The sequence below is a fragment of the Cervus elaphus genome, chromosome 26 (assembly GCF_910594005.1).
Source record: "Cervus elaphus chromosome 26, mCerEla1.1, whole genome shotgun sequence".
Taxonomy (NCBI): domain Eukaryota; kingdom Metazoa; phylum Chordata; class Mammalia; order Artiodactyla; family Cervidae; genus Cervus; species Cervus elaphus.
The window spans coordinates 35856152-35871641 of record NC_057840.1 but is presented as its reverse complement, the minus strand read 5'-3'; the positions used below and the strand labels follow the sequence as shown (position 1 = coordinate 35871641).

The window sequence follows — 15490 nt, the reverse complement described above, 5'->3', positions numbered from 1 at the left end:
CCTGTTTAATTCAGAAACACAAATTGCATTGTTAGTAACATTATAAAAATAAAGATTTGCCACCTGAAAGACTCAACTTCCCAGACAGTGGAAATTTCTTATAGGGAAACTTTTAAAATTCCCTTGGTTTATAGATGGTTAGGGCTTCCCTGGTGGCTCAGAGGTTAAAGCATCTGCCTGCAATACGGGAGACCTGGGTTCGATCCCTGGGTCAGGAACATCCCCTGGAGAAGGAAATGGCAACCCACTCCAGTACTCTTTCCTGGAAAATCCCATGGATGGAGGAGCCTGGTGGGCTACAGTCCACGGGGTCGCAAAGAGTCGGACATGACTGAGCGACTTCACTTTCACATCACTTTCATAGATGGTTAACCTTCTACCTTTGTGTAGCTCTTTGGTGACTTATAAAGGTATTTGGGTTGGGCGGGGGGCGCAGAGAACTTTACTTCTTGCTATTTTTCCCAGAGGTTTTTATCCAAAACTTTGTGATTTATTAAAGCCTTATCATTTGGCTTTGAAAACATTGCTTTAAAGTCAACAGCTGGTTTTTCTCAAATCTTTGACCATAGCAATAAAATATCATCCTGAGTTATTCCAGAGGGGAAATTGGGATCAATGAGTATAAATAACAAAGAAATAAAGCTCAATAGATGAAGAACTCTAAAAGGATAGGCTGCCATTAAACAGACAGCCCTCCTGGCCAGAAGTCCGTCCAAGGCTGTCGGGGGAGATGGAGTTGTGAAACAAGTATCAGCTTTCTGCGAATGTTGGGCTAAGTGACCTCCAGGTTCTCTTCCAACTTGGAGATTCTATGATATCATAACTGTCCATTAAAAATAATGGTTTTAGTTCTTCTATGACCAGACCATTTTCTGAGGGAGAGTTCTGCGTGAGTGGCTCAGAGTCTGTAAAATGGGAAATAAAACTACCTACCTCTTAGGGCTGTGATAAGGATTCAACTAGTCACTGGAGTGTTTATAGTGTCCAGCACTATAGCGTTAGCTGATGTCGTCAATTCCCAGTCATAGTTCCATCCTTGGTGCAGGGAGCAGGAACTGGGATAGTCCTCTCCCATCCTCTGGGGGAGCTTCCCAGGTGGCACTCGTGGCAAAGAACCCGCCTGCCAGTGCAGGAGACATAAGAGATGTGAGTTTGATCCCTGGGTCGGGAAGATCCCCTGGAGGAGGGCATGGAAATCCTCTCCAGTATTCTTGCCTGGAGAACCTGATGGACAGAGGAGCCTGGTGGGCTACGGTTAGTGTCACAGTTGGACATGACTGAAGTAACTTAGCATGCATCCTCTGGGGCCATTTCCGTACAGAAAGTAACATTTTGAAACGCATTTGTAGGGGGCTGTGCAAGGCCTACAGTTCTACTGTGAGTAGGCACTTTATGAGGGAAATTTAGATATATTTTTATGCCAATCAGTGTGTGTCCAGTTAAGCTTGACGTTGAGTATGAAGTACAATAGATGCTCTGAGAATTCAAAAGAACAGAGCTCCAGCCCCACCCCCGAGGAAGGAAAATCGGACATTGTCAGGGGAGGGCATTGCAGGACGCGGAGCGTGAGCAGAGGCTGAAGGTGGGGAATAGGCGCTGATGTGTCCCAGGGACAGGGGAGGCCGGGCTGTGTGGTGGCGGAAGCGAGTGTCCACCCAGGTGGTACCGGGATGAGGAGCTGAGAGGGCGGGTGAGTTTTTTAGCAGCTGCTCACGAGTGATGGGTTCTGTCTGGGGGCCAGAGTGCCTGCAGCTCAGCGTTATGTAGGAGCTTTGAGTGAGGGGCCAGGAGAGGCCGTGCAGGAGCCTGGAGCCCCCCCCGTCCCTGCACAAGGCTGTGGGTGCCTGGGTGAGTGGAGGCCAGCAGGTGAGGACTGCTGTTGCCCAGGGATTAGCTGAGCTCCAGCCGCTTCTGGGTTTGAAGCGGTTTTTATCGTTAGGTAGTAAACGCATGAGTTGCTGACCCCTTTCTCTCTGAAAAATTGCAGGAGTACTTTCAGGGTCTGGAGTCTCACATGATCTTGACCGAAACCCTCTTCAGGAAGATCATCAGCTTTGCAGTCCCACAGGAAACTCAGTTCCACACAGACCTGATGGCACAGGCTTCGGCCGTGCTCAAAGGGGCCCACAAGAGGGGTGTGGAGCTGGAGTACATCCTCGAGGTGAGACCCTCCCCGCCAGCACGCTCCGGCTACACGGCAGACCCGGCCGGCGCGACGTCTTTGTTCCTGCGATTTGTCTCCTGTGACCCGGAGACATCACAGACTGGGCATCGCGTGTTGTGTGTGCCCCTGGTTTACATTTAGGTAAAGGCTGTGCCTTTCTGTGAGTGCAGTCAGATGAAGACTGATTCCAGACTGGGCACGGTGATATTTACCGTCTTGATAGACCTGCCTTTGATATAAATTATTGAAGAAGACTTCACATGATTAAAATAAAAAGAAAAGATTTTCCAATGTTAAATAAAAAAATAATTTTAGAATAAGTGATTTGAAACTTCTTCTTAATAGACTGTCTGTACTGTATATTCATATTTCTTAACTGTCTGTGTCGGTTATTTATCTGCAAATGTGAAGTATTTCGTTCACTTACTCTGGGAAGTTAACAAGCCTGGGTTCCTTTCACTTAAGTCGTTCATTCATCCTCACTGTGAGGATGGATGAAACTGCATTTCAGATGCCCACTGCGTTCAGATGTGCTGCATATATTATTCTCTTTAAGCCTCACAATGGACAAGACTGTTAGTATCATCACCATTTCTTTTAATGTTGAAAGTGAGGTTCAGAGACGGGCAGTAATTTGCCCAGGTCTTAGAGCTGCTTAGCTGCAGATGTGAGATCCATGCACAGTGCTTTTCAGGGTGACTTTCTAACGACTTCCTGCAATGCCATCTTTTGCTTCCCAGAGCAAAGCCCCAAAGCAGGCACCGCTGACATGTCTTTGAAGGGCTCCGTCAGGCGTGTGTGTGCACACAGGAAGGATGCTGTTCCTTAATGAGGGTCTTCAGCTCACACACTGATGTCGTGTTTCTAGACATGGTCCCAACTGGATAAGGAGCACTGGGAGCTTAGCCGGCAGCTGGAGATGGTGGAGAGCAGCACCCCGAGCGTGGGTTTGGTGGAGGAGAGCGAAGACAGGCTTATCGACCGGATCACACTCTACCAGGTCAGCGTCCAGGCGACGGCATGGTGTAAAGAAGTTGCCAAGCTTTCCCATGGTTTCCACAGATTTACTCAAACTTGCAATCAAATATTTTGTTAAGTACCTTTATTTTCAGTGTTTGTTTCATAATAGAACATAAAAAGGTCTTTTGCTTTTTTTAAATGAGAGCCCCTTTTGAAAATGTAGCCTCCAGCAAGTGTTTTCCACTTGTTATGCTGAAGTCTCACTGTCTCGAAATAATTACAGATGGTTTTATGATAGAGCATCAAAAAACCCTTTTTGTTTTTCTTATTTTTAATGAGAGAGAGCTCTTTTTGAAAATTCAGCCTCCACCAAGCATTACTTTGTATTTTTTTGTTGGTGTCACACTATTCTTAAAATAATGATATGTTAATAGTTTTAAGTACCCCCAAAGTTATATACTTAGATATAGAAACATCATGAAGTAGAAACTTCAGTGTAAATAGTTGAAGTATGACTAATGGGTAAGGGGAACATTATGGAGAAATTATAATCTTTAGGGTGAAAAATTGCATTATCTAAACTTTGACCCAGTATTTTCAATCATTTTAGCATTTGAAATCCAGCCTTAATGAATACCAGCCCAAATTATATCAGGTAATAGATGATGGAAAACGACTTCTGATATCTGTTAGCTGCTCAGATCTGGAAAGCCAGCTAAATCAACTTGGAGAACACTGGTTAAATGATACCAACAAAGTGTCTAAGGAACTTCACAGATTGGAAACAATATTGAAACACTGGACCAGGTAATACTTCGGCAAATTTTTAAATTACTGCTGCAGTGTTTATAAGGCCGTTGGACCTCCGAGTTGAAAAAGATGTGGTCCCTCAAGGAACATACCACAGAGTTTGTAAAAGAAAGGCAAACACAAAGCTTCCAATTGGATTCTTGCGTAATTGTATAAACATGTACTTAAAAAAAGGGTGAGGGAGGCAGGCATTATGCAATACATCTTACCTTTGAGCTGTCATCTCCCCTGCCTGTCGATGTACATGGGTGGTCACAGTAAATCTTAGAAGGAGAGAAAGAAAAGAGATTGTGTTTTAAGAAGGTAGAGTTTGCCTTGAGGGCAGTAGAAGGTAGTCAAGAGAGGTGGAAGGTTGATTTTATATAATGAAATCCTAGTTTTTATGCCACCTTTATTTCTAAGAACTTTAAAGATCATCTAATGTTTTCTCAGTAGGTAGCCTCAATGTGAAGGAGTAGGAGAAGGATTTTTTTTTTATTTTCAGCTTAGAGATGGGAAAACTGAAACACAGAGAGAATGACTTACTTAAGGTATGGATATTAAGAGAAGGGAATTGGAGAGTGTCAGCCCAGGGCATGATTCTCCCAAATCCCGACCTGTCTCCTTTTAAAATTAGCATTGGCGAATAACACAGGTTAGCACAAAGTCAGGATTGGTTGTTTACTTAATAGGCTTATTGTTATCCTTACAGATATCAAAGCGAATCTGCAGATCTAATCCACTGGTTACAGACTGCAAAAGACAGGCTAGAATTTTGGACTCAACAATCTGTAACAGTCCCACAGGAACTGGAAATGGTCCGTGATCACCTAAATGCTTTTCTGGTAAGCTGAAGAATCTAAAGTATTTGATTCAGTTTCACTGTTTTCAGGCGTTTAGGTAAGGCCTGACTTAACACAGTAAAAAGATCAGCTGTCAATGGATGTACTTAGTAAATCAAGCTATAGAGAATTTGTCATTGTTAACTCTGTGTGTTGAATAATTCTGCAAAATACTAAGCCTCCACATTGCCTCTTTAGAGTCTAAGGGAGGTTGGCTTTCATTCAGGGCAAGGGTCTGTTGCTTTTATTTTCCTCAGAGTGCTTAATATCGCCACTCTCCTTCAAGATGGAAAGAAAAAACTCTACATGATAAGTTAGTCTCTTTCTGTAAATGTAAGGTCTGGCTACTTAATCCTGATTTGACCGTTGGTACTTCTTCCAGGAGTTTTCCAAAGAGGTGGATGCCAAGTCCACGCTAAAATCATCTGTTCTGAGCACTGGAAATCAGCTTCTTCGATTAAAGAAAGTAGACACAGCTGCCTTGCGTTCTGAGCTGTCCCACATTGATGGTCAGTGGAATGACCTGCTGACAAATATTCCAGCCATACAGGAAAAGCTTCACCAGGTATAGAAATAATCAGCAGTTTAATTGTTCATAACTGATGTAAATGCTATTAGATGGAAAAGTACATTTATCTGCTTTGGCTCACAAATTTAAGTCAGCTATGTATTGGACACCCTGTCTTTTATGTCTTCCCTTATAATGCATATTGATATTGCTATACATAAAATAGATAACCAATAATAACCTACTGTATAGCACAGGGAACTCTACTCAATACTCTGTAATGACCTGTATGGAAAGAATCTAAAAAAGAGTGAATGTATGTTATCCGTATAACTGACTCACTTTGCTTTTCAGTAGAAGGTAACACAACGTCGTAAATCAATGTGCCCCACGCCCCCAAAAAAAGAAAAGAGTGAATGGTTCTACAAATGCCCAATCTACAAATTCCCTGTCTTCCGATGGCTTCTTTATTGTGTATGTGTTAGAATCCTTGTCTGTCCATGTTTAAATTATTTGTTTTCTCATAAATAAAATGAGGGTGACTATGCCTCTCTCAAAAAGTAAGTAGTTATGAAGATTTAATAATAGTATATGTGAAAGTGAAAGTCATTCAGTCGTGTCTGACTCTTTGCGACCCCATGGACTATACAGTCCATGGAATTCTCCAGGCCAGAATACTGGAGTGGATAGCCGTTCCCTTCTTCAGGGATCGAACCCAGGTCTCCCGCATTGCAGGCGGATTCTTTACCAGCTGAGCCAGAAGGGAAGCCCAATAGTATATGTAAAAGACCTATAATCTTACCTGCAATACAGCTGATATGCAACAAATAGAGTAAGGAAAAGTAAGTAGTTTCCTTATCTGGAAATATGCTTCTTAGCCCTGACCTCCCAATTTTATCTGTATCTCTCTTTAACATTCATCACTGTGTAAAAGGTATATTTCACATAAATGTCTCATCCCTCCTAATCAGCGGCTGAACATTTCTAGAGGGCAGGAAACATCTCACATTGACTTCTATATCTTTCTGCACTACCTGGAAGTCCATAAATATTTAAAATGATTGCTTTTGTTCCCCCCCAATCCTTCTGAGTATTTGCATAAATGTTTGATATGTTAAGGAAGATTCAGGATTCTAAGTATATTTTAGTGAAAGACGGAGGAAATTGGCTATATTCTTCGGAACAAATATCAGAGTGCCAAAAATCTAGAAAATGATAGTTTGTCGTGTGGTGGTATTTTTCTTTCTTCTTTGAACATTCCTGAGTTGTAATACACAGAGATTTTACAAGATAATTAATGAAATACATCTGTTGAATGTTTTGTAGTTACGTTTTTTTTATACTCATAAAACTAGCTATAAAATAAGAATAATATTTTCTTCTTGCTGGTGTTTTGATTAATTAGGTAGTGTTTATGCAATGTTTATAGTATTTGATGTCAAGTGAACATAAGGGACTATTACTGTTGACTGTTTGCCTGATGTTTAATTTCCAGCTTCTAACGAGGTTAATATCCAAAAATGTCATTAAGAAGTGTTGTTCTGTTGGTACTTTAGTAGGAATTAATAGAATTTTAAGTTAACAGAAATCAGTTTGAACTTTAATATTGTGACTCTTTCTGTCTCTGACATGGGCAGCTCCAAATGGATAAACTGCCTTCTCGCCACGCCATTTCTGAAGTCATGACTTGGATTTCTCTTATGGAAAGTGTTATTCAAAAGGATGAAGAGAATATTAAAAATTCCATCGGTTACAAGACAATTCATGAGTACCTTCAGAAATACAAGGTAACTAAACATTTTTGTTTGTTTCTGGATTTTTGTCTTTTAGGACTGCTTTATTAGAAGCAACTCAAAAACTCAAGTTATAGAAATCAGGTCTGAAAGTGTATGTTTCATACATGGTGACCATTTGGGTTTCCAATTAGTAAGAAAATTGCCTCCCTCATTATAGGCATAGGAGCACTGTCCAGTATTAGGTCAAAATATTGAATAAGACTTTGTGTCATTTTAAGAAGTCATAAAAATAAATATTATAATTTATATATATTATATACTGGGATTATGTAGTTTGTCCATTTCTACTTACTTTTCCTAAAAAATATATATATTTATACTCAGGTTTTCCCTGATGGCCTAGATGGTAAAGAATCTGTCTGCAATGTGGGAAACTTGGGTTTGATCCCTGGGTCGGGAATATCCTTTGGAGAAGGGCATGGCAACCCACTTGAGTATTTTCACCTGGAGAATTCCATGGACAGAGGAGCCTGGTGGGCTACAGTCCACAGGGTCGCAAAAAGTCAGACACCACTAAGCATCTAACACAGACACATATTTATACTCAATATATCTATATGTTCAAATTTTCACAAATTTAAGTTCAATGTATTAATACTTTTGAAATGTATAAAATCAATTTATATTCAGTATTCAACATATATTCATATGTTGCATATTTATATATACATTCAACTTCTGAAAATAATAGATTATATTAATATACACAGATTGTGCTATTTGGACAAAAATCATGGAAGTGATAGTATTCATCTTAGGCTTGCTTAAGGCTTTTCCAACTCCTTGTAAAATATAAGAAAGTGAAAGTCACGTCCGACTCTTTGCAACCACGCGGGCTATATGGTCCACAGAATTCTCCAGGCCAGAATACTGGAGTGGGTAGCCTTTCCCTTCTCCAGGGGATATTCCCAACCCAGGGATCAAACCCAGGTCTCCCGCATTGCAGGTGGATTCTTTACCAGCTGAGCCACAAGGGAAGCCCAGGAATACTGGAGTGGGTAGCCTATCCCTTCTCCAGCGTATCTTCCCAACCCAGGAATCAAAACAGGGTCTCTTGCATTGCAGATGGATTCTTTACCAATTGAGCTCTCAAGGAAGCTGATATGTATAAAATCATGTAATATATGAAATGTATACATATAACCTTATTTTCTTATTTTCTCCTCTCCCTTTTCAGGGTTTTCAGATCGACATTAACTGTAAGCAGCTGACTGTTGATTTTGTGAACCAGTCTGTGCTACAGATCAGCAGTCAAGATGTGGAAAGTAAACGCAGCGACAAGACTGATTTTGCTGAGCAACTTGGAGCAATGAATAAAAGCTGGCAAATCCTTCAGGGTCTGGTCACTGAGAAGGTGAGCCAAGTGTTCCCTGTTGTCCTTCTTTCATGAAAACTCCAAAAATAGGTATACTCTGTAGAAAACTCATTCCACAAAGTAGTATGACTCCACTGGGCATATGACTGCTTCTGAAGGGATAGATCCTGGAGGTTCTCATTTTAACTGTTCTTCAGCCTTGTTTATTATTTTGTCTCTATACTCTCTACTCTTTGAAAATTTCGTATTGTTTTCCTTTATTTAAGGTCTTAATATCTTTTTCCTTTGCTTCAAAGTTGACTTAAGTTATTTACTTGTTTACCAATAGTAGTCATTGATTTACACTCTTTAACATTCATTCTTAATCATAGATACAATGGACTTTTTTTTTTTTTTAAGAATTCTTAATCTGGAGGAAATAGTGATCTGCCAATAATTGGATTCTAAAATAGAATTACAAATTTCATTTTATTGTGTTTGTTCAGATTCAGTTGTTGGAAGGCTTATTGGAATCTTGGTCAGAATATGAAAATAACGTACAATGTCTGAAAACGTGGTTTGAAACCCAGGAAAAGAGAATGAAACAACAACATCGCATTGGAGACCAGGCTTCTGTTCAGAACGCGATGAAAGACTGTCAGGTAACTTGTCTGAGTGGCGGACAAGCACCCTTCACAGTTTGATGGCATACGCAAACAAATTTGCAAGTCATGACAATTGAGAATTACATAGTAAAAAATGCTGCATTTGGTAACACATTTCTCTGATTACATGAATTATAATGTTTTTCCACCTATTAGGTTTTTTCCACCTGTTTTTATAAATTTGAATTTATAAGTAGAGAATGGTTCTAACCCCCGATACTGATCATTCAGTCTTCCCAGGAAGCGCAATGGCAAAGAGTCCACCTGCCAAGGCAGGAGACACAAGAGACACAGATTTGATCCCTGGGTCGGAAAGATCCCCTGGAGTAGGAAGTGGCAACCCACTCCAGTTTTCTTGCCTGGAAAATTCCATGACAAAGGAGCGTGGCAGGCTACAGTCCTTGGGATCATAGAGAGTATCGGGTAGGACTTTATCGGCTGAGCACACACACACGGTTCCTTAAGAAGCTCTTCTCTAACCTGTCTTTCCTATCTAAATGGAAGTCAGCATTAGAGGCTTGATTGAATTCTGGTTCAACTCCAGTAAGCCAGTGCTTCCCAGGGGACAGTGTTACCCCGCTGCTGTGTCCCATCAGAAAGACCAGACAGCTCCTGCTTATTCCACGGTTAATGATAAGGATGTTGGTTCAGGTGGAGTGGGCTGACTAAATATTTTCCAGTGACTTGGGACTCCTTAATATTTCCTTAGGGGTTCTTGTTTATATGAAAGAAATGTAAGCTATTACAGTTAATGCTGTAATTAAAAAAATAATTCAATAATTGATGTGTTACAGATTAGCTATGATGGTTCCCTGTAGAATTTCCTAAGGATAGTTGAAGACTAAACTATGAAGCAATTCTACAGAAATGCTCCTTACCCCAAATCTGTTTTTCTATTTCAGCTTTCAAAAAGAAAGGCCTTTGGTAATGAGCCTCCCTTGAAACAGTGTTTTTTCTTTGAGGGGGTATATGTAAAGAGATATATTTAAGCTCTCAATCAAAGCCTTTTGGTTCAGAAAAGAGCACGGGCTTTTGTACTGGGCTGACAAGCTAATGGAGTGCAATTTCGAGGGTGCATAAAAATGGCAAAGGAAACTATCATACAGAGAAATAGTTTGGGGGGGAAAAAAAACTTCACATCAGAAGATGGGTGTGTAGGGACTTCCTTGGTGGTTCAGTGATTAAGACTCTGTGTTTCCACGGCAGGGGATACTGACTGGTTCGATTCCTGGTCAAGAAACGAAAATCACACGTACCTTGTGGCCTGCCCCCACACGCCCACACACCCCTCTCCCTACAAAATGAGATAGCTGTGTAAAAGGTGGAAGACCAAAAACACGCATTGGCTAGTCTCATTGCCCTTCCAATTTTCGAGGGTCCAGTAGTGTTTCTAACTTAGGCTATCAATTCTAAAATGTACAAGTGAGCCAGAATTTCAGAATTTTACTTTGAAGAATGACTTCCTCAATTAAAATGTTTTCATTAAAATTAAAACATAATTTCAGAATGAACATGAGAAAGAGGAGTGCTTCTTTGTGACCTTGTTGTAATAAACTCGACTATGAAAAGACTGAAATTATAGGTTAGCTTTCCTTTTCCTTTGTTTTTCCTTATTCCTTGTCCTCGTTTATTTTTTCTTGCTTGCTATTTTTTGTTCTCCTTAATGTACTTTTCTTCTGCCATTTTCCATTTTCTTTTTATGTAATGTCTTCTGTTTAACAGAGAGAGAGAGGAGATTGCTGGATGGAAAATATAGCAGAAACTTGACCAAGTTTTACTCCTTTTCCGACCCAAATTTTAGCCTCCCAGAGGGTCACACCAGGCAGTGTCAGAAAGAAAGCTTCATGTGTGGTTGGAAGGACTTCACTCCAATGCCAATTCATGATTTCAAGTGAAAAGTCATTTTTTTAAAAAAGAACAACAGAATTAAAGTAGCCCACAGTTATTTTGGGGTATCACAGATAAATTAGAATAGCCTAACTGGCAGGTTCCATTTGACAGCACCACAGACCTTGGTGAAAATTTATTGTCATTCTTGAGAAATTGTTCCTCTGGACCAAAGTATAGAATTCAAGCCAGCATACTTACATTGGTGACTGGATTCAAGCTTTATTTTGTTTAAAAGCCCTTGGATATTTTTTACTTTTCCAGGAGTAATTTATGAACTCAAACCAACCTAAAAACTGATATTTCTGAATTAGCCCAAGTTAAGAATGATTTATTATAGCAAAAATGTTAGTTTTGGCTTTTCCCTTCATTGATCAGAAACAGAATCATCTTTTAATTATTATTGGAGAGAAATGAAAACATACCTTTGTTTTGCACAAAATATGTGTTTCATTCCTGTTTCTCTCCTGGGTTGTGCTTTTATGCCAACATAAACGTGCAGGACACTTTTGAGATGTGTTTCTAAGCAATGGATCATTTATTTAATATTGCTCACTTAAAAAACTAACATCTATGGATAAATGAGAATAAGTTTAATTCCAGTGGTTGAATTTTAGAATAATACTGAAGACATGTTGGAAGGATTATTTGGTTACATAATCCTTTAGAGAAGTAGAAAAAAAAAATCCTTAAATAGTAAAGTTGATTATGTTTTCTTCATTGTGTATAGGACCTGTAACCCTACTAATCATTAGGTTCATTCTCAGGTTAATTATCAAACCTGTCAACAAACTGGCAAAATTGTAAGTAATAAATAAAAGACCAGTTATTAAAAATAAAAATTATCTCTTTAGGCTACTGACTGCAAGAACTTCTAATTAATACATCAAGACAAAAATAGCTTCCTAATAATTAAGCAGAGAAAAGTAAATAAATTTGCACTGAAGCAAGGCAGATTACCAAATGGCTAAATAAAATAATGCTCTTACATTTGCCTGGTTTTTAACAGCTTAAAAAGGATTTCATAGATATATTTATCCAATGTTATCTCTCTGAGGTGAGCCAAATGTATTATTATTCCTGTTTTGTACATAAGGTCGAGAGCTTCCCAGGGGGCACAGTGCCAGTTCAGGAGACATAGGAGACTTAGGTTTCAATCCCTGAGTCAGGAATATCCCCTGGAGGAGGGCATGGCAACCTACCCTAATGTCTTGCCTGAAAAGTTCCATGGACAGGGGGGCCTGGTGGGCTACAGTACATCATGAGGCTGCAAAGAGTTGGACATGATGGAGCAACTGAGCACACACACACAGACACACAGAGAGTGATGAAAAGATTGGACCACAGAGAAGCAAAAACTAAAGGGGCACATTTTAAACTAAAGCAGAGACCAGGACGTTACCCTGTCCATAGCCATACCACCACCCAAGACGGATAGCATTATCCATGTGTGGATCATGACAGGAACGTGGACATCTTTTTCACAGAATTGAGACATTATCCAAGCTTAAAATATTTTTCAGTTTTCTTCACTCTGAGCCCCAAGGCCTGCACATCTAGTTCTGGGGATGTACTTCTGCATATGATCATATAACCAGGTCTCCATACACTACCGCTGCTCACATCACCCCAACGTAGGTTTACACCTTCTCCATGACTCCTGTCCAATGACCCGCCTTCAGCACTGGGCTGGGAGTCAGTAGGCTCAAAAGTCTTGGGTTCTAATTCCACTTCTGGCCCTTCTGTGACCTGAGACAGGTTGTATGACTTAAATCTCCCACTTATTCATCCATAAAATGTTGATAGCAGTCTCAACCTGGCTCAAGGTGCTTTCAAAATTTTCTAATGAATTTAAAATATGGGTTAAGGTTATGGTTAAGTATGATCTCTATATCATCATCTCATTTTCTTTTTAGAACATTTCATGGTAGAAGTGGTGACGGTTTAGTTGATAAGTCGTGTCCAGTTCTTGTGAATACATGGACTGTAGCCCACCAGGCTGCTCTGTTCATGAAATTTCATAGGCAAGAGTACTGGAGTGGGTTGCCATTTCCTTCTCCAGGGGATCTTCCTGACCCAGGGATCAAGCCTGGATCTCCTACATTGCAGGCGGTCTCCCACACTGTAGGCAGATTCTTTACCAATTGAGCTACCAGGAAAGCCCAAACATTTCATGCTGACCATTATAAATGCAAATCCTAAAGAAGATGAGGATTTGACTCATGTAAAAAAGCCCGTACAACCTTTCTGAATCACTTGAATCAGAGTATTTTAGGGAGAAAGAGAAGTTAATGGAGACTCTGGTTTTTTCATTTGAAGAGACTGAGACCCTATGGAAGTTTCTCACTTGCACAAAGTGGCTCAGCTTAATAGTCACAGAAGTGGAACTAAATCTCAGATACTGGGGTCCAGAACACCATTCTCTTGCATTTCTTTCCAGAGACTAGGACTGTGAAACTTTTCCAATAGCAAGATAAATGAATTTAAGGATATAAATCATGTTACCATGTCCAACATATATTTCTTTCCTTGTAGCTTCTTGAAAAAGATTCCATATTGCCATTTCCTTATTTATTATGTAATCAAATTTTGCATTTTTTACATTGCACTCACCTCTCATGGAATGAAAGGAGAATTTTAAAAATTTAAGTGTAGGAAGAAGTATCCTTCTGGTGACCCTCTCCTGAGAACAATAAGCTTTTTGGATTAGTAAAAGGTCTTTTTGGATATGAGACTATCATGGCTCAATTTCAGCGCACCCCAGAGTTCCATAATAGAGTAATTTAAAGTGACTATTTCTTCATCTTTCAGGATCTGGAAGACTTGATTAAAGCAAAAGAGAAAGAGGTAGAGAAAATTGAGCAGAATGGACTTGCTTTGGTTCAGAACAAGAAAGAAGAAGTCTCTGGCATTGTCAGGAGCACGCTTCAGGAGCTCAACCAAACTTGGGCAAATTTAGACCACATGGTAATGTTGCTTGTGGAGAGTTGGCTCCAAGACCGCGCTTACCATCTTGTGTCCAAATGTGAATGTGACATGGGCTTTGATTTTCGTAAAGTAACTGAATAAATAATCGCTGAATCTAGACAGCATGTATTTATACTGTTAAGTCCACTTTGTTAACCTTTCAAAAAGAGTCTAGCTTCAGATGTTTCCTATAATTAACATTATTATGGACATTCCTTTCTCAAAGATCTTATCTATTCTGGGTCTATAGATACCATTTAGTCACAGATGGTTCTCAGGTTGAACTTCTCCCCTAAAGTCAGTCAGAGACAGACACAGAAGGAAGTCCTCTATCAGTGTCTCCACTCACATGGCCAGTAGACATCTCAAACTTCCTGCCCAAACAAACTCCCATCAGTCCCCCGCAAACCTAGGCTTTCTGCCGTCTCAGTTCATGACAGCTCTACCCATCCAAGGAGTCGTTCTTCATTCCTCTCTTTCTCTCAGACCCACCTCTAGTCCATCAGCAATCTTGTCAGCCCTATTTCAGGATAGACTGGAATCCAACCTCTGTCCCTATCTGTGCAACTAACACCTAGGTCTAAGTCACCTCTTCATCCCTCAGTTTCCTCATCTGTAAGATGAGTAAAGATTCCATCTACCTCAAAGGTTGTTACCAGGATAAAATGGGTTAATGAATTTAAAACACGCAGTTAATATGTTTCCTAAATGGTGGTACTAAATATATTGATCTTTTATCACTTTTTATACATATATATATAATATATATGTGACATATATATTATATAAATATATATATGATATATACATGTTATAAATATAAATATATACATATATACACACACACATATATATATACATACTATAGGCTCAGATCATGAACTCCTCATTACAAAATTCAGACTTAAATTGAAGAAAGTAGGGAAAACCATTAGACCATTGAAGTGTGATCTAAATCAAATCCCTTATAATTATATGGCGGAAATGAGAAATAGATTCAAGGGATTAGATCTGATAGAGTGTCTGAAGAACTATGGATGGAGGTTTGTCGCATTGTACAGAAGTGGTGACCAAGACCATCTCCAAGAAAAAAATACACAAAAAGGCAAAATGGTTGTCTGAGGAGGCCTTACAAATAGCTGAGAAAAGAAGAGAAGCGAAAGGCAAAGGAGAAAAGGAAGGACACACCCATCTGAATGCAGAGTTCCAAAGAATAGCAAGGAGAGATAAGAAAACCTTCCTCAGTGATCACTGCAAAGACTAGAGATCTCTTTTAAGAAAATTAGAGATACCAAGGGGACATTTCATGCAAAGATGGGCACGATAAAGACAAAAACAGTTTGGACCCAACAGAAGCAGAGGATATTAAGAGAACTATACAAAGAATACACCTATACAAACTATACAAGAATACACCAAAGAACTATACAAAATAGATCTTTATGACCCAGATAACCATGATGGTGTGTTCACTCACCTAGAGCCAGACATCCTAGAATGTGAAGTCAAGTGGGCCTTAAGAAAGCATCACTACGAACAAAGCTAGTGGAGGTGATGGAATTCCAGTTGAGTTATTTCAAATCTTAAAAGATGATGCTGTGAAAGTGCTGCACTCAGT

General features: G+C 39.7%; 1 protein-coding gene across 3 annotated transcripts in view; it reads left to right on the top strand.

Annotated features, from left to right (window-relative positions):
• SYNE1 (spectrin repeat containing nuclear envelope protein 1) overlaps positions 1 to 15490 on the top strand; it is a 482339-nt gene that overhangs the window by 365230 nt on the left and 101619 nt on the right. For all 3 annotated transcript variants that reach the window (XM_043888326.1, XM_043888327.1, XM_043888325.1), the window contains 9 exons: positions 1988 to 2161; positions 3033 to 3164; positions 3735 to 3931; positions 4626 to 4758; positions 5138 to 5320; positions 6901 to 7050; positions 8237 to 8413; positions 8860 to 9015; positions 13717 to 13872. In XM_043888326.1, coding sequence (XP_043744261.1) covers positions 1988 to 2161; positions 3033 to 3164; positions 3735 to 3931; positions 4626 to 4758; positions 5138 to 5320; positions 6901 to 7050; positions 8237 to 8413; positions 8860 to 9015; positions 13717 to 13872 — 1458 coding nt within the window. The remainder of the gene's footprint in view (positions 1 to 1987; positions 2162 to 3032; positions 3165 to 3734; positions 3932 to 4625; positions 4759 to 5137; positions 5321 to 6900; positions 7051 to 8236; positions 8414 to 8859; positions 9016 to 13716; positions 13873 to 15490) is intronic.